We start from the raw sequence: 23,639 nt of genomic DNA, 5'->3' as shown, positions 1-23,639 counted from the left end.
CAGAGCTGGGCTGAGCTGCTCCCTTGGGCAGGGGAAGGGGCTCAGAGACTCACACCCTGACCTCCCCTCCTGCTGCTCCTGCTCCCTGCCCTTCCCCCTTCCCCCTTTTCCCCTATCCCCCTCCAGAACCATCTCCTTCCCAGGGACAAGGAGACGGGGATGTGCAGCACGGGGGACAGCCCTCTCTTACCAGAGACTCCAGGATGTAAACTGAGAACCTTGGGAGGGGAGGTGACCTCACTGACGAGGGCAAGGGAGGGCAGTGAATCACACGCTGGAGTTTTCCACCAAGTACCTGCCCTCTGTGGCTTCCAGGCACGGCCCTGGACCTTCACAACCACTACCCCTCGCCTTGGGATTTTCCTAGAGAAAGCACCCAGAGCGTATCTCAAGAAGCAACGTAGAGAGGACCCAGGCTTGGGACCAGACAGACCTGAGTTTCTTCTCCTCCTCTATCATGTATCAGTCACGACAGCTAGGCAAGGCTCAGCCTCGGTTTCCCAGTCTGTCAAAGGTAGGTAACGATACAATATCTACTTTGCGGGGTTGCTGTGAGGGTGCAGGGATATCACAGGTGCTTAAGAGGAGGTGTGGGTGTTGGTTGTGGGTCCTCTGGAAGCAGAGGCTGGGATGGTGGGGTGTCTGGTCCCAGGCACCTCTGGTCACTGCATAGCACCAGGCAGCTAGTTAGAATTTGTCTGGAGTGGCCTGGCAGCTATCAATGGGGAAGGGTATTTTTTGAATACATGTGCCCTACGCCGTGTGCCCAGTGAGCTCCTCCAGAACAGCATCCTCGTCACTGTCCCTGAGCACGCCCACCTGGTGCTGGGTACAGCACTGTCCCACCGCCCTTCATTCAGAATAGCCGCTGCCTCCTTCAAGACAAAGGAGGTGCTTCTTCAGCTCGAGGTGGTATGAAGGGAGAGGAAGTTGTGGGGAGAAAGGGAAATTTCCTTTCACATGTGCTTCCTCTGTGTATTTTAGAACTTCCCAGCAGGGGTGGGGTGTGAAGTGAGACTCTCAGTCTGTAGTTTTCCATCAAGCACCCCCACTATATGTCTCTCGGGCGCCTCTCAGCATCTCCTGTGGGGTCCCGCATGAAGAGGAAGGCAGAGCACGTCTCAGCTCTCAGACCCATTGCCTCTATGAAACCAGAAGCCGGGCTGGGGGTCAGCTGTGGCACAGTAGGACATGGCCCAGCCAGAATCCACACTTGAGCTACCCCAGTGGACAGGTGTGGCCTATCCCTGCATGTCAGGTCCACCGTGGATTGACCATAAAGCTATTGCAGAGGGGACATCAAAGTCCATGCAATCACCTAGCAGCAGCGACTCCAGAACAAAACAGCAGCCTCTCCATAAAAAGGAGAAGGAGGGGAGAGGATCGCACAAGCCAAGATGGTGCGTTTCCTTGTTGGTTCCCTCAAAAATGACATTTAGCACCTGCAGTGTGACATGCTTTCTGTGAGTCTGAGACTGGGGACAGCAAGGGTATCTCTAAACTCTTCCCGAGCTTTCCTGTGACGCTGACAGTCCGATATGGTGGGGCTGGAGCCACGGGAAATAGGATGGGTTTGCCCGAATGTGTCCCCAGGGCAGCTGTCCCTATAGCATCTGCTGGACTCTAACAACACTGATGTAAGTAGTATTATTCCTGTTTTATGGAAGAGAAAACTAAGGATCAGAGAGGTTAATTTGCCTAAGGTCACACAGTTAGTAAGTAAAAGGGCCAGGATCCAAGCCAGGCCTGCAAGCCCCTTTGAAGGAGTATGCTTAGCTGGCTGTGGCATCTCTGAGTTTGTGCACATGTCTCTGAGCATAAGGAGGGGCTGGTGCCTGCCTTCCTGTGTGTGGATCTGAGACCTGGGTGTCCATGTGGGCAAGGTCTGAGGCCCCACACAGCCTGGTGGGCTCAGTGCCTAACAAGCTGCTTCCCCACAGCCCTGGGCGTAGTCTGTAACTCTCCTGCTACCTCTGCTTCTGCTCTCCCTGTTCAACTTGCCCCCAGGCTCTCAATGCTTGCCTTTCTTCTCTAACAGGTGTGGCCTCCAGACAAGAGAGGGTTCCCTTCCTTTTGGGTCTTCTTCTCTGGAAACTCCAAGATACAGGGCCCACCGCCCCCCCCCCTCCCCAGGCTGGGAAGCAGGTGTCACTGACTCGGCTGCCCTACACGCCCATCCCCACCCCCATCTCTTCAGCCCCTTTGGCTAAGGCCAAGGTACTCCTGCTTCCTTCCCTCAACCCTGACCCCTGACCCAAGCCAGCAGCATTCTCACATCTCTGCCTGCCAATCCCACCTGCGCTGCTAGAGCCTCACCCCCTCAGCCACCTCCCTCCAGTTTGATGACCTCACACCGTGTGTCACCAAGTGACTCAAAGGACCCTCACACCCATTACCTCCTTTGAGACCTACAACAAGCCCTGCTTGGAGAAGGAGTGCACGGCATTTTCTGCAACTGCAAAGCAAAGAACCTGAATTCCAAGTGACTGCACAGACACACAGCAAGTTCTGGAAGCACACCTCCTGGTTCTTACACCAATAGGTGACTCACACCATGTTCCACCATCAGGAAGCTCCTAGATGCGACTCAGATCACAAATGAGTCCCACGTTCCTGCTGAGGCCGGCAGTTCTGGCAACTTTGGTCAGATGGATGGATAGAGACAGGTATTACCCCTTAGAGCCCAACCTGCACCATGAGGTCCTGCCCTACCCCAGTTATTATTTTCCACAGCTCTTTGCCCTTTTCTGTCATGGTATCTGTCACTCATTGTTTAAGAAACTGTATCTGTTTTTGCTCCTGGCATGTCACGAGCACAGCACGGCACCACGTGGGAGGTGTTCTGTCAACAGTGTCCGATGGACGGAGCTGCTGGGCTTGCAGCACTCGAGTTCCGGCCTGCCTCTCCAGCAGATGTATTTCTCCCCCGGTAAGACTGAGATTGAGCCCAGCACCCTCGGGGAATGCCCAAATAGTCATTCTCCAGGAAGGGGCAGCCAAGGCTGACATACAGTAGGACTGCTGTCGTTAATCTTCACCAACTCTTCCAACGACAAAAAGTCAAAAATTGAAGACTAGCAAATATTTCAGTGCATTTTTTTCTACTAGTGGATATGTGAAAACTAAGATCACCCAGGGAAGCCTGTGCACCCTTAGACTGCAGCCCTAAGAGTCACAGGACACACCAAGGGCAGCACCAGAAGACCCATCTGAACAAAGGTGGGCACATGGGCAGGCCCCCGAGCCTGCGCACAGGCAGGGAGAGACGCAGCTGTGTGTTCAGCCACTTCCAAAACCACACACAAAGCAACAGCCAGAAATATGTGGGCCCGGGCTCCATGCTCATACCCAGAGGCAAGGCTGCAGAGACACACCTGTGGCACCCTCTGGGCATCCCCCCCCCCATGCCCACTGACCCCCAGTGGGCGTGGACTTCCTTCCACCTGGATCCTCTTTGCAGCATCACCCTAAGAGCTCCTCCCTACAGCTCAGGCCCTGACAGTAGAGCTGTGGCCATGGCAGCACCACCCCCTCGTGGCCACATCTGGCCGTGCCCCGGCATCCGGTGTCTCCTCAGAAGAGCGAGGCGGCTCCAAGGAAGTGGCGTCCCTCTGCTGGCTGAGCCGGGCAGCGCCCTCCTCTGCCAAGGCTCCCCGCACCTGCTGCACTGGGGCGTGGTCATAGCCGGCCCTCTCCCACGTCCCCCGTGCCCGGCCTCGGTGGGCATACAGGCACAGTTTTGGCTGCTGGGCGTAGGCGAGGACACAGCAGGGAAAGTGGGCAGGAGGGAGCTGCCACCAGCCTTTCCCTTTCCTTTGGCTAGGACTTGGGTCTCCTTCATGTGTCCCTCAATTTCCTTTCTTATTCAACAGCGCAAAGGCAGAGGAAGGAAGCTGAGGACGCGTGGAGAGAGGCTGAGCAGCCTCCTCTGGTCCAGATGCCTGATGATGGAGGCTGTCAGCCTGGCCCCACCACCCGCCCCATCACTGTGCTGAGTGGGCCCCAGGGATAACTCAGTGGGGGAGGCTAGGATGGGGAGGGGCAGGGTCCTAAAGCCATAACTGTAACATGGGGAAGGGTCAAGGCAGCTAGGCGGGGGGCAGAAATCAGAGAGAACCGCCAGCAGTCAGCGGGAAGAATGTGGATTTAATGGAATGAAGGATGAGAGGGCCTGAAGCCAGCAACAGTCTCGCCCCACCCACCAGCCCCCACCCAGCTTCCCAAGGGTCTCAGAGGGACACTCTTGGCACTGGCCTTTCACATCTGTTCAGCAACCCCTGAGCTGAAAAGTTGGAGTGGGAGGCCTCCAGCTCAGCAGGTGGACTCCAAAATACCCCTCTTGTCTTATCCACTCCAGGTCGGGGGCAGGGAAGCACATGGGGCTGCTTCTGCCCCGTCCCCTCTGCAGCCATCCCCACAGCCAGGCTCACAGGCACCATCCAAGGCCTGCCCCCTAGCAGTGAGACTCCAGCTCTGTGAGTCTGAGCAGTGAGGTCCTGGGGGTGGCGGGAGCCGAGGGTCCTGCTGGGTTCCTCTGGGGCAGGTCCTCGGCTGGGCAGATGAGCTGACGGATTCTCTGCGGGGCGAGCGGAGGTGGCTGTCAGGTGCGGAGTGGGGGCAGGTCTGCCAGCTTCCCTCATCACCAACATCTACCTGCCTCCCCACACACAAACATGCCCTGCTGTCATCACAGCTGCTGTCTGGGAGTCCCCCTGTGTCTTCCTGAGACTTCTCAGCAGGCACTCTATCGCTCCCTGACACCCAGGCTGGGCCCACTGGCCCCTCCATACAACTGTGTGCACCCTGGCTGGCAGCCCACCTGTCAGCGCCTGCGAAGCCTCCCAGCCCCTCTGGCTGCTTTCCTGCCCACAAAGGCCCTACCTCTCTGAAGGGGCCCTTGAGGGTGCCGAGTCTGTAGAGGCTCCAGGCAGGAATGCAGACCATGGAGGACAGAGCCAGGAGCCAGCCCAGAGCATCGCCCCACCATGGGTACGTGTACTTCTTGTTGTAGGTCAGTGGAGTGTACTTGATCAGGGAGAAGAGGAAGGTGGCCTGGGGGGGACGGCAGAAGAGAAAGGGGTTGGGGGGCGGGGGCCTTGTGCCCTCAGCTCCCCCGCCCCCCCAGCAGCCTGGCAGAAATCACCCTCCAAGCCTGGATTCCCTCTAGGCTCTTCTGGACCAATCAGCCTCCAATCTTCTCCATCCACACTCTGCCCAAAACCCACACCCTCCAGCAGTATACTCTGTCACTCCAGGGCCCCTGTACCCCTGGGCACCTCTATGTGCAGCTGACTCCCAGTTAGGTTGTCATCATGTTACCACTGCATGCTGTGAGGTATTTACTACCTCTCCTGCACCATGAGTTTGGGGTACGAGTACACCTCAAGGGTACAGGCCATGCCTCAGTTATATCTTGCACACAGTGGGGGCTCAGGAACAGCTGACGCAAAGAGACAAGGCCAAAGGAAGCTGCACGTTGGGGTTTCAGGCCCACATTCTGGAGCCAGGTTGCGTGGGTTTGAATCCCAGTTCTCTGCAACTTTCTCGCTTGGGCCAGTGGCTTAACAACCTCTTCAACCTCAGTTTCACCTGTAACACCAGTGTAACAACAGCACTTCCTTTATGGGACTCTTGTGAGGATTAAATGAGTTAATACGTGTTAAAGCACCTTGTGCCCAACACAAAGTCAGTGCTCTATACCGGCTGCTATTACGATTGCTGTGGTTATTAGTATTATTATGAGCAGCCCAAGGCACCCGGGTTTCAGTCCTGGCCTGTGACGTTAGACTCACACTGTGGTGTTGGTCAAACCGTCTGACAGCTCTGGACCTCAGTTTATCCTTCTGCGAAATGGAAAGGAAGAATCTATCTTGCTGTAGTTTTCTAGAATCCAAAAGGAGGATGAGTGAAAATCTAAGATGATTTTCAGTTCCTAGAAAGAAGTCCATTGCAGGGCTAACGGCTCCTCTACCCTGCTAACCACCATCTCTCCCTCCCTTCACCTGACTTTATCCCCGAAATGATCTTACTGTGCACACAGCTGGTGTGAGGAAGAGCCAACAGTATTTGATAAGAGGCCATGGCCTGTACCCAATCATGTCTTCAATGTTGTCATAGAAGCGCCTGGCTCCTAAACGGAGAAAAGAAGAAGGATGGGGGAGAAAGTCATTCTTCGGCACCCAGGACATCAGGACGGGGCCACAACCAGATCAGAATGGGCAGGGACCCATAAAGAGATGACATCACAGCTGTCCATTCAAATCGTTGCTGGGAGAAAGCTCTTCCCCGGCATTCATAGGCATAAACAGCAGGACTTGGCTTGGGTACAGGCAGTCACTTCCTGATTATCGAGGTTGTCAAAAGCTGAAAACATTTGGACAGGGCAGGATATGGACCCACCTGAGGTGGTCGAGGTACGGCTATAACCAAGACTGCGGGCAAGGCAGCTTCTGGAGGGCCCTCCAAAGGTAGCAATTTAGGATTTGCAACATTTTGAAGGTTGGGTAGGGAGGCGCCCCAGGAAAAGGGAAGTGTGAGCAGTAGATGTCTGTTTCGTGTCTAAGGACCCCAAGACCCTTAGATGAGAAGAGGATGCTGGGACCTAGGGAGGAGTCACTCACCGTAAACCCAAGCCACACAGAGGGACTCAAAGATGGCCACGAACAGGAGGCACATGCCACTGGCTGCATAGTAGTCAAAGAGCTGGAACACGTACATTCCGCCCTGCATGGGAGGAGATTATTTTAAAAAGAACTTTATCCGGTGGAAACAGAAAGATTCACTCCTATGCCCTTTAGCTTCATACAGTGGAGGCACAGAGCAGAGTTGGTGAGGATCACAGGAGACGGATCATAAAATAGAAGTAATTTGTAAGCCATAAAGCATGAGGCAGATATGAGATGCTAATTATTTTTATTATTGTTTTGGGACAGAATATAGATGAAATAAGACAGCTATTGTTAGATTATATCTGAGAACACTTAGGGACTGGCCCCGAAGCCCAAGACATAGAGTGTACTCTTTGGGGAAAGGATCAGGATAAGGTCTGTCATTGATATTGTCAAGCTGACAAGCTCCGTCTCCCTCCTCCTCCCTTGAGACGGCACAGAATGTCACCCAGCCCCAGGGCTCCCTTTCTCGCTTTGAAGTTTGTACATAGAACTTGGTTCAGCTGCCTGGGAAATCACCAGATCTTGCTGGAGAGGCAGCTCCTCCCAACCCAATGCTCCACATACCTCTTCACTTACTGTGGAGCCAAATGGCTCCACACCCATCCCTGGAGGTGGGTGGTCCATGCCCAAAGGCCAGAGGAGGGACCTGCCTACTTTGTTGTTCCTGGGATGGGGAAAAGAGGGAGTCCTAGTGTCCGGAAGCCCAGAAGACCTGCCCTGACTGGGAGCCAGGGTATCTGCCTCACCGACAGGTAGCAGCTGTCACTTGGCTCCTCCTCCCCAGCCTTCCCCCGCTCCCCAGGCCCTCACCTCTGTGAGCATGATCAGCCCCACAAGGAAGGAGACGACAGATACTCCAAGGATGAGGACTTCCCTCCGGTTCTTCTTGCGGAACACGTGAGGGTACATGTCCACCAGCGCTGTCACCAGGCTTTCTACACACACAAACTGGATGACAGGGCAAAGGGATTGGAGGGAAGGAGAGCTCCCAAGATGCCCTGTCCATGAGCGCTGGCTTCTCGCTCCCAGGATCAGCCCTGCCAGCCTCACTGTCTCAGGTCCCCAGAGCTATTGTCCTTGCCTGGTTAGGTCAGGACTCACCCTCAAGCTCCCGTGTCCCCGAAAGGGCATCCACTTCTGACACTCACCCAGTCCCCAGCTATTTTAAGGGTGCTTGGGGCATAAAGCTGAACGACATGCCCACTGCTCCTCCTCCCCAGCGCACACCCCCCACTCATCTCTCAGCCTCTGAGTGGCTGCCTCTTGATACCTGGCTATCCAGTCCCAGGAGAACCACCATGAAGAAGAAGCAGCAGGCCCAGAGAGGAGAGAAGGGTAGCATCACCACGGCCCGCGGGTAAGCGATGAAAGCCAGGCCAGGGCCTACGACAAGGAGCAGAGGAACATGGGCCAGTGCCCGGGCCAGCTCCAGGCCGTGGGTGACCCATGGCTTCCCAGTGTGGGGCCATAGAGTAACAGGGGCTAGCGGAAACTTCACCCCAAAGTTACTGTCACCACTACGTCCTCACCCAGGAGAAGCCACCCCAACCTCCACCTGGTTCTCACATTTCCAAGGTGCCTCTCACTGTATTCTCACTGGCAAGAACAGAATCTAGAGACGGCAGGTGTAAAGGGCTGTGGGCCCAAAAGGACTCCGGATCTCCAGATCTATTGTACAGACATGAGGTTTCAAGCCTAGAATGAGCTCAGAAGCCAGCAGGCCATAGAAATTTGTGAAGCAGACCCAGTGCAAAACGCAAGGAGGTGGTAGGGCCTGGTGAGAGGCGGAGCGATCACGCCCCAGCTCCTCACGATGTTTTGTTGTATTTGTAAGGAATGTAGGTGGTACCAAAAAAATCGTTCCAAGGCCAGAGTTGGCCTAAGGCCTCCAGTTTACCATCTCTGCGCCTGGAGCCCGTTCTGTCACCCTACAATGACTACACGGGCACTGGTTTCAGAATGCCGCTGACACACATCCTCATGGCCCATGAATGTGTCTCTTGACTGACTCATGGCAGGAAAAAACGCATGTAATAGAGCCTGAGTCTACCATGGGAAGTTCCTCTGAAAAGTGAAGAGCATCACTGTGACCTTGGAGGTCTTTTGCTTCTGCCAGTCCCAGCTCCCACATCGGTGAGGTGGGGGTTGTGCAGGGCCTGCCCCGCAGGTTTCCGTTGCATGGTACAATAGAGCGCCTCGCCCAGCACCTGGAGTACAGTCAACACTTAGAAAGTGAGACACAGGCCAGGCATGGCGGCTGATGCCTATAATCCCAGCACTTTGGGAGGCTGGGGTAGGTGGATCACTTGAGGCCAGAGGTTCAAGACCAGCCTGGCCAACATGGTGAAACCCTGTCGCTACTAAAAATACAAAAATTAGTCAGGCATGGTGGCATGCACCTGTAATCTCAGCTACTCGGGAAGCTGAGGCACGAGAATCACTTCAGCCCAGGAAGCGGAGGTTGCAGTGAGCCGAGATCATGTCACTGCACCCCAGCCTGGGTGACAGAGAAAAGCTCCATCTCAAAAAGTTAAAAAAAAAAAAAAAAAGAGGGAGGGAGAGAGGGACACTATCGTTCTTAATGAGAATCACAGACATCCACTGCCCAGGGATTGGCATCCTGTGTGGCCCGGGCGTGCTTCTGAATGCCATGGTAAAAAATCATCTTGTTACAGGGCAAAAATAGGTGAGCAAGAGAAACATTTTACGGCTTATCCAGATCGGGGCCTGGGCCTTGATGTTATCGGAAAGCAGCAAAACAGCACTGCATGGTGGAAAGGCCGTCGCCCACAAAAGGGGGAAACCCTACGTGCTGATAGGCCGTCACTCACAAAAGGGGGAAACCCTACGTGCTGATAGAAACTTCTCCTTGACATTCATTTTAAAGTGAACAAAATGAGGCCAGGTGCAGAACAGTGTATATAGTATGTTATTATTTGGTTTTTTAACAAGGCGGCAAGAAATAGAAATAGCAATATGTATTGCATGTATATGTCTGTATATATATTTTTTCTCATATATGTCTGAACTATTTCTGGAAGGATAAACACAAAATAGATTAACATTGGCTGCTTCCAGGGTAATGAACTGGAAGCCAAGGATGGGAAGAAAAATGTTCACGGTATGCCTACTCTTTTTTTTTTTTTTTTTTGAGACGGAGTCTTGCTCTGTCGCCCAGGCTGGAGTGCAGTGGCGCAGTCTCGGCTCACTGCAAGCTCCGCCTCCCGGGTTCACGCCATTCTCCTGCCTCAGCCTCTCCGAGTAGCTGGGACTACAGGCGCCCGCCACTACGCCCGGCTAATTTTTTTGTATTTTTAGTAGAGACGGGGTTTCACCGTGGTCTCGATCTCCTGACCTCGTGATCCGCCCGCCTCGGCCTCCCAAAGTGCTGAGATTACAAGCGTGAGCCACCGCGCCCGGCCTATGCCTACTCTTTAAAGCTGGAATTACTGTTTCGATTCTCCCCCACGTCTTCCCAGAGTGCATCCACTGAATGGTGGTCATAGCTCACCCAGAGTGTAGGTGACACAACAGAAACGCCTCTAGACCCTGGCTGCCAGAGGTTTGAACCAGGCTCACTACCTCCAGGCCTCCCCAGTAACACTCACCTGACTCGGCCACCTCAGAGATGGGCACCCCCTGCTCCTGAGACATGAAACCCAGGATGGAGAAGATGGCAAAGCCGGCCACAAAGCTGGTGCCGCTGTTGAGGAAGCAGAGGGCGATGCAGTCCCTGTGGGGCAGGGGTGAGGAGAGGGTAGAATGGCAGGGTCAGAGCAGGGCTGCAACCTCTCCTGCTTCTTGTCTGGGAGCACAGCCCCTCCTGGCGGACACTGTCCTGGCCCCTTCACGGACGCCGGAGCAGGGCTACCTGGCAGAATTCAGAGGACCACACAAAGCACTGGCTCTCCAACACTCCTTGGCCCCACCAGCCCAGGGATGGAATAAATCAAGGTAGTCCTAAAAGAATGAGGGGGCTCCAGGGAAGTAAAACATGGATCTAGATGTGACAAACCGCCACACAGCCGCCCCTCTCTGCCATATCGGCCCACACCTCATGGGACACTGCCACTTGGCCGTAATCCCATTTGGCTAACACAGGGGTGCAGACGTGGGTAATTCCAAACAACAACTGTTAGTCACCTAAATTCAGCTTTGAGATGCACAATATGATTTCATTTCAGCTCTGTTTCAGCTTGTGTTAAAATTGGCTTAAATCTTCTGAGCACAAACCAGGTAGGCACGGAGAGAGCAAGGGGGACAAGATGTGACGTGAGGGAGATGGTGTGAAAAATGGGTAAGGATTCAAAGTTTTTGGGGCAGATTTACCAAGCAAGCAAGACTGGGGTGCAACGCATGACACTGCTAATCTCAGTAGGACCTCACTTCACATCATCGACACATTCTTGCAAATTGCAATTTTAAGCAAAACAACCTATAATGAAACCAGTTTATTTTTCTCATCAAAGTTATAAGGAAACGACATTATTCAAAGACCTGTTGTGCTTCTCAGGCTTGCTTACCTAGCACTCCTGAGCCCACTAACCTCTACATCAGCCAGGAGGCCGGGTCCCCTGCTGTGGTCTCCCAGCCAATCACAACTATCCCACCCTTTCAGATGCAATTCTCTGTCCATCTTGCAGTTGGCTCCTTGCAGCTCCTGGTAGCCCTGGGGTGTTGGATATGGGGGTGTAGACGGAGGGGCAGATCCAGGAGCTGATGCACCCTCCAACTCACCCTCATCTAGCGTGGCTGGAGGGACAGTAGAGAGAAGCAGGTGTGTGGCTCGGGCCCCACGCCCCCAATCACCTGTAGCAGTTGTTGTGGTACTTGTTGTAGCTGCCCAGGGCTGTCAGGCACCCAAGACAGATGGCGAAGGAGAAGAATATCTGGGTGCCTGCATCCATCCACACCTACAAAGGGGAAGGGCAAGAAAGGTGAACTCCCAGGAAAGCCAGGCCAGTCAAGCCATGGGCAGACATAGGCAAGTGGCTGAGCTGGACCCTGGCTAGGGATGGTGAGAAACCTGCTCTCAGCCAACACTGGCATCCTGCTACCTCTGCTCACCCCAGTGGGCTCCACTCCCTGGACTCCTAGATGAAGTTTCTTGGGCACTACCAGGATAGAACAGGCACTAGGCATTCAAAGAAAATGAAAAACACGAAAAGACCATGGCAGAAGCGTGTAGGGAGGTGGGACAGGGCTCTAGAACAAAGCTACGTCTCCTGTCAGATGTTTGATCCTAGGTTCTGCCCCCACTTTCTCCTATGACCAGTGTGGAGGAATCCAGGCACCGCGTCTCCAGGAACACTGTCCCTAATAGCAGGGCCACCGCCAGTATGTAGCTTTGCCCCTCACGTCTCAGCAACCTCTGTCTAAAGACAGGGAGAATAATTCTCAGCTCACAAAAAGGCAAAAGGACGAAGAGAAACACCTCTGAAAAGGGCTTTGTACTCCTTGGGAGGGGAAAAATCACAGTCCAGCTAAACATAGAGTTCAGTTGTTATTGTTATTTTCTCAGCTGGCTCGCCCAGCCTGTGCATGTTATGATTTAGATCTAACAGCTAGAATAACATCCCAGACAGAAAGAACATCAAGGCAACAGGACCGAGTGACCCTGCAGATCTGCAGGACCCTCCCCAGGCGCTCCTGCCCCTGGTGACGTGAGCACAACCAGGGAGCATCCCGCTATGGATGCAGACATCCAAGCAGGTGTTCCTCACGTGTCTGTGTTCCCAACAGAAAGGGCGCCGGATGACCCGTCCGTGTCTTTTGCTCAGCCTCATTCCAGAACCCCCCAGGCAGGCCCCCACTTTCCAGAAAACCCTCTACCCTTTCATCCTCTCTTCCGCTAGTATCAGGCCTCCAATTCCTCAGTCCCTTCCTGGTCTTTGCCTGCCTCCCAAGGCATGGTCACCACCCTCAGCCCCTACCCCTTGCTCCCTCCTTTCACGCTCACCCCTACCAAAGTGGCCACATTTCTCAGCAGTGTAGGGGCCTGAGGGATCCATCAGCAGGCTGACCACCTCAGAATCATGCCGATTCCTCAGCTAGCATCTCCAGTCGAGACACTGAATCCCTAGGCCTGAAGGAGAACCCAGAACTCGTATCCTTTTCAGAGCTTCCTGGGTGACCCTAATGGTCACCACGTATGGGATGCTGTCCTATGGCCCCTGCATCAGGAGTGCACCAGGGCACCCCTCCTCTCATCATGTCTCCATTCTGCAGGGCCAGGGACAGAGCAGGGAAGATGGTAGGGGGAAGGGGATAATGTCTCCAGCCTCCCATTCTTGAGTTCACTGGGAATCCTGTCCTGAGGTGGTCTGTGAGGCAGGAGGTGCCACCGGGGACAAGGGGTCAGCAGCAAGAAGCACAGAGGAGGATTTGGAGGGGCTGGGGCCAGGGAGGAAATCACACAGAGAAGGAAACACTGGGAATGAAATGCTAGAAAAGGAAAGGGAATGAAGGAGAGACCCTGGGACAGGAAGAGGGTGCTTGCAAACTGCAGTGTCTCACTTCTCCCAGTTTAAAAAAAAAAGTTTCAGTGTGAGGCGACACCAGTTTTGAGGAGAGGCCTTGGCCAGTCTGTTTGCTCCCTCAAAACATTCCAAATCCTTTCCTCTTCTAAAACTCTGCCACACAGATCCTGCAAAGATATTCATCTCAGGAAAACTCACTGACTTTGGCATGAAAGTCACTCGGTTCTATCTCATTCCTGCTTCACTGGCTAAGTTATTGGCAGCTTCAAGAGCAGGACCTTCCGGCAAAAGGCCCTGAGCTTAGAGAGAAAGTGCTTCCCCAGGGTCAGAGCTGTAAGGGCTCAGGACCAATGCGTGCCTCCTGGGACCCACGGGTACTGCCCCTTCATGAGGTTGGGCACCCCCTCCCAAAAATGTCGTTCAGGATGTGCCCCGGGAGCCTGGAGGCCTCGCGCCTTGGACATTTGCTCCGGGCCTGACAGTGCACTGGGTGCAGACTGGGCCATGAATTACCAAGGAGACAGGCCGCGGCTGCCCGCACACAGGCGGAGGCACAAGCCGGGTACGGGCACACAGGCGGAGGCACAAGCCGGGTACGGGCAGCTTTGTGAACTTGTGCTTGGGAAGGAATAACAAGAGAAATCGTGACTTGGCCATTTATCTCGCCTCGGCAGGGGTGGGAGGTCGGAGTGGGGTCACATGGAGGCTGAGTTGGGGGAGAGGTTAATGAGAACTAAGGAAAATGCAGCAGGAGGCTGAGAACCCAGAGTGCAAGGGTCAACGCACTCTTTGACTAAAGCCTTTGACCAAAGCCCCCTCGCTGGGAGCTTGGCAAGCCCCAGCTCCCCACACAGCTGCTGCCCGACAAGCCTGCTGGGATGGGGAAGAGAACGGGGTCAGAGCAAGCTGTTCCATTCCCACCACAGGCGACCCGTCCCTGCCCACTCCACGAGCCCTGGTTTCTGGAATAAAGCTCTGATTTGTCTCTGGCTAGGGCAGAAGGCCGACCAAGGGAAAAACAAGTGTAAAAAATCCTTGGTGGAATGCAGGTAAAAGAGGTCTTGGGGGAAAAGAGGAGGAGAGGGGACTCTAGAAGATCTGGGAAAGATGTTTTCAGCCTCAAGTCCAACCCCCAGGATTATTAATATCTATCTACTATTTTTAGGAAGGCAATGTTGTGTAATGGAAAAGCACAGCTTTGAAGTTACATTAATCTGGGCTCAATTCCTGACTTTATTAATTACTGGTTGTGTGATCTTAGGCAAGTCACTTAACCTCCCTGAACCTCCCTTTTCTCATCAGGAAAATGGGTATAATAACAAATAAAATAATGTATGTAAAATGCCTAACACATAAATAAATATTAGCTTCCTATCTCACCTTCTGGAATAATAAAAAGCAGCTGTTAAAACTCTCAAATAATTCGTATTCTTTGGGAAATATCTATCATGGTAAATAAGACAGCAGTCATCAAAAGCTACTTGAGATAAAACCCAAGCTCCCCCACATGCTAGTTTTGTGATTCTGGGCAAGTTTCTTAAGTTTCCTAAGCTTCGGTTTCTCCATCCGTAAGATGAGGCTGACCCCAAACTCACAGGGTTGAACTGTGTCAAGCACTCAGCAAAGGGCCTGGCGAACAAGAAGGACATAATGAGGTTAGTTTTGGCCACTGTTTACTGCTGCTTTATTTTAAAAAGCAGCTCATCTTTCACTGATAATGAGGTGGCATAGATTGGATTTCAATACTAAAAGAAAGACTAGTTCTAATCGGTGATTTCAGCCTCCTCCCTAAACAAACCTTTCCTTAGACTTGCTTAACGTGGGGATTTAAAAGGTTCCACGCGGGCTCTTTGGATGCCGTCCTCCCATCCCCCGCCCTCAGCAAGTGCAGTAGAGCAGGCACAGGGCCAGGACCCGGGAAAGAAACAAGTGGTCTGAGTAAAGCACACGCTCCAGCAGAGCCCTGGGTCTCCAGTGGCCATTCTCCAGGGGGACGAGACAAGGCCTGGGAACACCAGGAAAGGCAGCAACCTGCCCCTCAAACAGCAAGCCTGGCAGGAAAAGGGGAGCAAACAAGAGGGGAGCACGGCGTTGTCTCTGCCTGGCTCCTGACAACCGGCCTCAGTGCTTGGCAGAGATGCGTCTTTGGTCTGTGTCAGGGAGAAGACATTTTGCAACTTTCTCAAGTGCCAGGCAAATGCCAGTTAGAATGATCACACTTCCTGGGGAGTGCCAACTAGATTCACTTAGGGCTCTGGCAAAGCACCCCCACCCTGCAGGTGCTGCTTTGTTCACTGATAACAAAGGCCTAGCTTCAGCATGAGACTTGGACCAGGCAGAGAAGAAGGCTGCTGGGGACTAGTCCCGGCACTTGAGCCATCCCCCTCCCCACAGCCCCAAAGCACTTGGAACACAGATGCTCCCTGCACAGCCCAAGGCTGGCTGGAATGGAAAGAATGGTATCCCAGAGTACAGACTGAAAGAGGTCTTTGTCCTGCAGTCACCCCGACAGAGACGTATGGCCTCACTAATGCTGAGAAGTTGAAAGCTACCTGGTCCACCTTCTTTACGTTTTCTGGAAGCTACTATATAAAAAACGTGGCACCTGAAACAGATCCTGCACATAGTAGATGCTCATAGTAGATTCATTCAGGGTTTTGCTGAATGCATAAGCTGTGAGAGAAACAAAAGTGAGTGGCCAGGGACCTCGTCTCCAAGAGTGCATCATAAAGTGCATGGGATTAGTCATCATTCAGACCCAGTCCCAGTTGCAGGTATGAGGATGAAAACATGCTTTAAGCTCTCTAGGCCTTAATGTCCTAATCTATAAAATGGGGATGCCTTGTTGATCTGCTGAGAGTGTTTGCTGAAATAATGCACGTGAGCCTCTTAACAATGTCAGGGACCGAGGAAGCACGCCCTAGCTGTTAGCTATAAATAGCTGATGAGGACAAAGCCATGAATCTGTTGTGGAAATACTGAGCCCCTCTGTCCTTTTTCTCTGCCAGCCTACCTGCCTGTCACCTTTCCTCATCATGCCTCCTTCCTCTCTGGCCTACCTGCAGACGAAGACGAACTTTGTAGCTTAGCCACTGGTTCTCAACTCTGCCCCTCCAGAACCACAATGGCTTTCTCTTGTGTGGGGAATCCAAGCCAAACTCTTCGCCCGGCCTTCAAAGCCTCCCCTCCATTCAACTTCCCCTACAACTCCTGCTCACCACCTCCTGTCCATCACAACCCTTTGGTTCCAGATAAGTCAGAGGGCTTATGATTCACAAAACAAAGATACCCTTTGCCTGGTCTGCCATAATTACTGGCTGACACAACCTTAGGCCACAGTGTGCTCACCTTACAATGAGGAAAGTGCACTGGGATCCTTCTAGGACCCCAGTTGTGCTTCTACAGTTTGGCTCCAAAGCCTGACTGCCGCCCTCATACCCTGTGTGGACATGTGGCAGTAGCAGTCTGTATCTCCACGCTGTCTGAGAAATGGGAGAAGGGAAGGATAAGCTGCTATCCCACCAGAACGTTACTGAGAAACACTCAGGACCAGGGCTACTTGACTCTGCCGGGAGGTTTCTGAATAGCAGTGATCTGTCTGCTTCTGGAAGCCACAGCGTCCCAGCAGAGCTCAGGCTGAAAGAATCAAAACCTGGCCCAAGTGGCCAGGAGACCTGAGGACAGTTTGGCTTCCGGATCGCCTGACATTCTGCCCCAGGGGGAGCCATTGCCCCTGCGTGCATGGGGCTCCCAGCCTCAGTGTGCCTGTCCCCTTTCTCTTGCTCCCTGTCAGCAACGTCAGTGAATATGCTGGTGCCCGACTATTTCAAACGTTTGGAAAGCCAGCCAGTGTGTCTCCTACGTGCTGGGAGCCGCCCACCCTCATGTCTCCTTGGGGCTTCTTTCATAGACGTGGCTCTAGGTTGCCCACTCACTCCCCCGCAGGGTGGTCTCTGCACCCAGGAGGCAGAGCAGGGCATAACCGGGTAACAACACTTCAGGGCCTCCGGGGCAGAGCTTACCCACGCACCCCTCTGGCCCTCGGCACCTCCTGGCTTTGCCAGCTTTCAAATGGCTGCCAAAGAGGGGAAGGTAAGAGACCTGTCAGAGGCGGGGCTGCCCCTTCCAGGCCTTGCTTTCCAACCCCCTTCAGGCCGCAGGCAACACCACCCCTCCCTACCCGGACGGTAAAAAAGCCAGCTGTAGCAGAGGGCGTGCAGACCGCAAAGGAAGGGTGGTGGGGAGGAGACCGGAGCCTCTGGACAGCTGACAGGGAAACTTAACACTAGCCCAGCAGGCTGAGAGCGGGGCCAGGGAGCTGCGGCCTAGACATGGGTCACATGGGCAGAGGCAGGGAACCAGGAGGCAGACTGAGGGGTAAGCATTAAAGAGGAAGCTCAGTAGGAGATGAGCTCCTAAGAGATAAATGTACAAAGCGGGTGCGGAGAGGATGGGAGAAGGGCACCCTTGAGCAGGGACTGTGAGTGACACTTGTGGCCCTTGAGAAATATTACTAGAAATACTACCCTAGTAACATTTGCCTGGGTTCCCTGGCAGCTGTGAACCCAAGAAGGGACAGTGTCACACACCTTATGACCACAAACAGCTGCTAACATGTCAGAGGCATTTGAACCACAGCGACTCCAGCTTGAATAGGGGCTGGGTAAAATAAAGCTCAGACCCGCTGGGGCTGCATCCCAGGAAGTAAGGCATTCTAAGTCACGGGATGAGACAGGAGGTCGTCACGTCAAAAGATACAGGTCATAAAGACCTTGCTGATAAAACAGTTTCAGTAAAGAAGCCGGCCAAAACCCACCAAAACCAAGATGGCAACAGAAGTGACCTCTGGTCTTCCTCACCACTCATTATGTGTAAATTATTATGCATTAGCATGCTGAAAGACACTCTCACCAGCTCCATGACAGTTTACAAATGCCATGGCAATGTCAGGAAGTTAACCTCTATGGTCTAAAATGGGGGGGAAACCTCAGTTTTGGGAATTGCGCACGTTTCCAGGAAACTAATGAATAATCCACCCCTTGTTTAGCATATAATCAAGAAATAACCATAAAAATGTGCAACCAGTAGCCCTGGGGCTGCCCTGCCTATGGAGCAGCCATTCTTTATTCCTTTATTTTATTTTATTTTATTTTATTTATTTTATTTTATTTTATTTTAGAGACAGAGTCTCGCTCTGTTGTCCAGGCTGGAGTGCAGTGGCGTGATCTCAGCTCACTGAAACCTTCACCTCCTGGGTTCAAGCGATTCTCCTGCCTCAGCCTCCCGAGTAGCTGGGACTACAGGTGCCTGCCACTACACCTGGCTAATTTTTGTATTTTTAGTAGACGTGGTTTCACTATGTTGGCCAGACTGGTCACGAACTCCCGACATCAAATGATCCACCCACCTCGGCCTCCCAAAGTGCTGGGATTACAGGCATGAGCCACTGTGCCTGGCCTCCTTTACTTTCTTAATAAGCTTGCTTTTGCTTTATTCTACTCCCCCCAAATTCTTTCTTGTGAGAGGTCCAAGAACCCTCTCTTGGGGTCTGGATTGGGACCCCTTTCTGGCAACAAACAGATGTTTAGAGAAGGAAGGGTGCACTCCCGCTGCCACTGTGGACACCCTAGGGTAGTGCTAGGTGCGGGGGTTCCCCATCAGACTGCAGGGAAAGACTGACGCTCAGGTGCCCTGGGAGCCACGTGAGGGCTCCTGTCTGGAGCTTCTTACCTGGGGATCCCACAGACGCGTGAGGTTTGGGTACAGGTAAAACTGAATTCCTTGGGCTGCCCCAGGCAACGTCACCCCTCGAATTAACAGGACCACCAGCATGAGGTAAGGAAATGTGGCCGTGAAGTACACCACCTGGTCACGGGCAAATGAGAGACAAGGAGCTTGTGAGTGAGGAAGTGGCAGGGGCACTCCGCAGAAAAGGTCAAGAGAGTGTTACTTCTGCTCCCAGCTCATCCGCAGTTGTTTAGTTCTGTTGCAGGAAGTCAGAGACCCCGAATGGAGGGACCAGCTGGAGCCATGGCAGAGGAACATAAATTGTGAAAATTTCATGGACATTTATCAGTTTCCAAATAATACTTTTATAATTTCTTATGCCTGTCTTTACTTTAATCACTTAATCCTGTTATCTTCGTAAGCTGAGGATGTACCTCACCTCAAGACCACCGTGATAATTGTGTTAACTGTACAAATTGATTGTAAAACGTGTGTTTGAACAATATGAAATCAGTGCAGCTTGAAAAAGAACAGAATAATAGCGATTTTTAGGGAACAAGGGAAGAAAGCCATAAGGTCTGACTGCCTGTGGGGTCGGGCAAAAAGAGCCATATTTTTCTTCTTGCAGAGAGCCTACAAACGGACGTGCAAGTAGGAGAGATATCACTAAATTCTTTTCCTAGCAAGGAACATTAATATTAATACCCTGGGAAAGGAATGCAGTCCTGGGGGGAGGTCTATAAACGGCCACTCTGGGAATGTCTGTCTTATGCAGTTGAGATAAGGACTGAGATACACCCTGGTCTCCTGCAGAACCCTCAGGTTGACTAGGGTGGGGAAAAACTCTGCCCTGGTAAATTTGTGGTCAGACCAGTTCTCTGCTCTCGAACCCTGTTTTCTGTTATTTAAGATGTTTATCAAGACAATATGTGCGCTGCTGAACATAGACCCTTATTAGTAGTTCTGCTTTTGCCCTTTGCCCTGTGATCTTTGTTGGACCCTTTTTAGTAGTTCTGCTTTTGCGCTTTGTCCTGTTCCCTCAGAAGCAGGTCATCTTTGTTAGATCCTTAATAGTAGTTCTGCTTTTTGCCCTTTGAAGCCTGCAATCTTTGTACCTACTCCCTGTTCTTACACCCCCTCCCCTTTTGAAACCCTTAATAAAAACTTGCTGGTCTGAGACTCAAGTGGGCATCATGGTCCTACCACTGTGTGATGTCACCCCCGGCAGCCCAGCTGTAAAATTCCTCTCTTTATACGGTCTACCTTTATTTCTCAGCCAGCCAACACTTATGGAAAATAGAAAGAACCTACATCAAAATATTGGGGGTGGGTTTTCTGCATATAGTTCCATCTCCCCTATCCCTTGAACCACAGCCTCCCCTCTTCCCTTCCTCCCTCCAGCTAAACGCTCCTGCCTCCCCTGACACATATTCAATAAATATTTGTTGAGTGACTGAATGACATTTGGCATTCTCCCAACAAGTGTGCTTAGCATTCATGGCAAGGATTGTCAGATATGAAAAGATTTGTGACACGTGACCCCTTTCCTCACAGAGCTTACTAGCTTAGCACAACAAGGCAGCCAGATTAGGAGAGGCCCCCAGGGCAAGAGTTCAGGAGAATTCAGAATGCTTTCTTTGCTCCAGGGCAAAGAGTCCCCTGGAATTCTTGAGTTGGTTAAGAATCATTGTGAGATGAAGAGTCTTCATGGAATTATTTTTCCAAAGAACTGTTGTATGAATTAGGGAACCATGACTTGTGTTCAATTTGCAGTGTGCCCACCCATCGTCAATTCCAAGATCAGATTACCCTGGAGGTGTCCTTCCTGCCTTTCTCGCTCTCTTCCAGTCCCAAAAACCAAAAGTATGTGAATCTAGGAGAGGCACAGAATCAAGGAAGGGAGCCACATCAAATCCTTGCTGGGTCATCGCCTCCCATCCTCGACGGGGCCACAGCTTAGAGAACCCCTGGGTGACAGCCCCCAGTGAGGGCAGGGAGTCCGGGAATGGGAGGGGCAGCAGCTCCCCACACGAACCTTGCCTGTGGACTTCACCCCCTTCCAGATGCAGAAGTAGCAGATGACCCAGGCCAGCAGGAGGCACAGAGCCAGCTCCCAGCGCAGGGCCCCCAGGTGCTGGATCCCATCAGAGATCTTCAAGACCCGCCGCCTGGGGAGAGAAGGGTTGAACCTGGCTTACTTTTTCTGCCAGCCTCAGTTCTGTGGCCCCGTCCTGGGACAGTGGAGCTGAGCCTGCCTCCAGGCTTTTGTCCAAAGGCTTCTCCGCTCTCTTCACATGAGGCCATCCGTAGCCCAGAGCTGGAGGTGGACATAAAGGTGGAGAATGGAGACTGTTCCAGGTAAGTTTGCTCTGAGTGCTTTGTCCTCAGCCAGGGGAAGGAGGCGCAGGCACCTATGTTCCCAGCTAGGGTTTCAGGACTTTTTGACGGCAGGACTCTTGCCCTGGGTGAATATCAGTACTGGGGGGAGGGGGTGGGTCAGAGTCCACACTTTTGCAGCCACAGGGAGGAGGCAGTGCGGAGGGAGAGCACATATGCACACACACTCTCTAACGCGGGGCAGGGGTGCGGGCAAGGAAGGCCAGGCACAGCCCCAGGAGAACTGAAGTCTCATCTCTGAAACCAGTCCTGCAATAACCACAAACACAGGCACCACAGAAAAAAGCCACTTAGTGGAAATTCTTCCCTTGTTGTCCATTGAGAGTGACCTTGGTGTGAACTCCTCCCCATACCCTTCTTCTGAACACATGGCCCACACTGGGTGGGGGAGGGTCTCACTTACTCCCAGAATTCGATGACAGGAGAGGTGGCATTCTCAGAGGTACCATTCAGGGAGCCGTTGGCCTTCTGGAACTCCATACAGTGCTCTACCCATGGGTCACGAGGAGGGAAAAAAGAGAAAAATCATCAGCCATCCTATGACACAACTAGAGAGTAGGGTGAAATTGTAGGAGAATGGGAAGGAAGGTATTTGGCAGGAGCCAGGCTGTTATCTGTACAAAACATCCTCCCACATGTAATAACCTCAACAAATGCAGCTCACTGTCTCCTGCACACTTGGACATGTGGGTACATAGATGCTTGGGTACACATTCTCCTCAAGCATGATCAGAGGGCAACAGGAAAGATGCTCTTCAGGTCCGCAGCTTCAAGGCATGCTAACATTTCTATGTAAGCGTCCTGTGCAAAGTCACCACCTTCGAGGAATAATAAGAGGGAAGTGATGTGTCAGAGTGGCCGAGAGCGCAGGTTGGAAAGCTCTGGCTTGAATGCTGACCCCACAGGTATGAACTGTGCGGCCGTGGGTAAGTTCTAACTCAGCTCTCTGTGTTTTGCTTCGCTCATCTCTAAAATGTAGATAGTAAGATCCATTACGTAGGATTGATAAGAAATTAAATGAAAACATGGATGTAGAGTGCTCAATAGATGGTGCTCTTTATTATTTGTGTGTGACTTTGGAGTTTTACAAAGAGTACTGACTTTTTTATGTTTGATAAATACAATAATCCTGGGAAATATTAAGACAGATACTGTTTTCCCCACTGTACCCATGAAGACAGTGGATCTTCTTAGAAATGGCCTGTATCTGCTCATGAATGACCAAGTGCAGGCTGGAACCCAGGGCAGCAAATTGTCTGGGTTCCACCTTCAAAATATCTAGACTGACCCTTCTTGTCACCTCTACTACCACCACCCTGGTACAGGGTGGGCACCATCAGCTCCCGTCTCCTACCTGGCTCAGCTCTCACCCTTGCTCCCCTCGTGGAATCTCCATTTTGTTAAACCTTAGATCACTCCATGTCACACCCCAGGTAAAGGCCTCCCGTGTGTTTCCCGTCCCACTCAAAGAAAAAAGCTGCAACCCCTTTAGTTGCCTTCAAGGCCATATTAGATCCATTCCCACACCATTCCCTTCAGCCACCTGCTCTACCACGTCCACCCTGTTCCCTGCTCCCTGCACACATGGGGTGTGTTAGGTGCCGTGCCGCCTCAGTGCCTTCTTCCTAGAGTTCTTGTCCCCCAGCTCGATGACTCGCTCCCCCTCCTCCTTCAGACCAATGCTGAATGGGCATCTCAGTAAGGCCTTTCCTGACCATGCCATTTAAAATTGCAATCCCCCCCATAAAACTCACAGTCTCAGTTTTATTTTCCTCCATAGCCTGTCTTCTAACACAACATGTACTGCTGCTTTCTAACCAGACACTTCTCATTCACTTGCTTTGTTTATGTCTACCTCCCATCGCTACAGTGAAAGCCCCAGGACGGTGGGGTCTTTGTTTTTGTTTATTACCATATTCCCTGTGCTCAGAACAGAGCCTGGCGTACAGCAGGAGCTCAACAAGTATCTGTTGGGTGATTGAAGGCCAGCTAGGTGCTCTCTCCACTAAACCATTCACTTTCCTGGACGCTGCAGCACACCCAGAAAAGCACGATTTCATCTTGGCGGGACAGCGTATCTCGTGCTGTTCAAATGCTAGGCTCTGAGTCAAACCAGGCTCACTAAGAGAGATGTCAACGCGTCAAAAAATAACACTCAGGTATTCAATGTGCCCCAGAATTGTCCCAGAGACCCCCAGGCAATCCACAGGAAGATGGGCCTAATGATGCCCTGAAGCAAGAGCTCTAGGCCACCAAAAATTGGCAAAATTGTTTCAAGAGGGACTCCACTGAGATCTGGATAAAATCTTTACTATCTGACAGGCTGGTTGTCAAGGGTGGTTTCAGTACACATGGATATTTAAAA

The 23,639-nt window shown here is 52.3% G+C and overlaps 1 protein-coding gene and 1 long non-coding RNA gene across 8 annotated transcripts in view; one reads left to right on the top strand and one right to left on the bottom strand.

Moving 5' to 3' along the window:
• The first annotated feature begins 324 nt into the window (after positions 1-324).
• Positions 325-5,709, top strand: LOC134736686 (uncharacterized). The gene is made up of 4 exons (XR_010120930.1): positions 325-514; positions 2,039-2,666; positions 2,820-2,929; positions 3,873-5,709. It is a non-coding gene; the product is annotated as an uncharacterized lncRNA (long non-coding RNA).
• The window catches only part of SLC6A13 (solute carrier family 6 member 13), a 48,157-nt gene continuing 28,646 nt past the window's right edge, over positions 4,129-23,639 (bottom strand). For 6 of the 7 annotated variants that reach the window (XM_063639893.1, XM_063639894.1, XM_063639895.1 and 3 more), the window contains 11 exons: positions 21,678-21,762; positions 20,913-21,045; positions 18,881-19,015; positions 11,481-11,584; positions 10,280-10,404; positions 7,942-8,054; positions 7,482-7,619; positions 6,621-6,723; positions 6,030-6,130; positions 4,882-5,052; positions 4,129-4,576 (listed from right to left, as the gene is read on the bottom strand). In XM_063639893.1, the coding sequence (XP_063495963.1) occupies positions 4,454-4,576; positions 4,882-5,052; positions 6,030-6,130; positions 6,621-6,723; positions 7,482-7,619; positions 7,942-8,054; positions 10,280-10,404; positions 11,481-11,584; positions 18,881-19,015; positions 20,913-21,045; positions 21,678-21,762 (1,331 nt within the window). In that variant the 3' untranslated portion in view covers positions 4,129-4,453. Of the gene's footprint in view, positions 4,577-4,881; positions 5,053-5,792; positions 5,884-6,029; positions 6,131-6,620; positions 6,724-7,481; positions 7,620-7,941; positions 8,055-10,279; positions 10,405-11,480; positions 11,585-18,880; positions 19,016-20,912; positions 21,046-21,677; positions 21,763-23,639 lie in introns of those variants that run through there. The other variant, XR_010120918.1, reaches the window with a different exon arrangement.

The sequence above is a fragment of the Symphalangus syndactylus genome, chromosome 5, assembly GCF_028878055.3.
Source record: "Symphalangus syndactylus isolate Jambi chromosome 5, NHGRI_mSymSyn1-v2.1_pri, whole genome shotgun sequence".
NCBI classification, from domain to species: domain Eukaryota; kingdom Metazoa; phylum Chordata; class Mammalia; order Primates; family Hylobatidae; genus Symphalangus; species Symphalangus syndactylus.
Note: the sequence above shows the minus strand (reverse complement) of the source record. Positions and strands in the feature narration are given on the sequence as shown.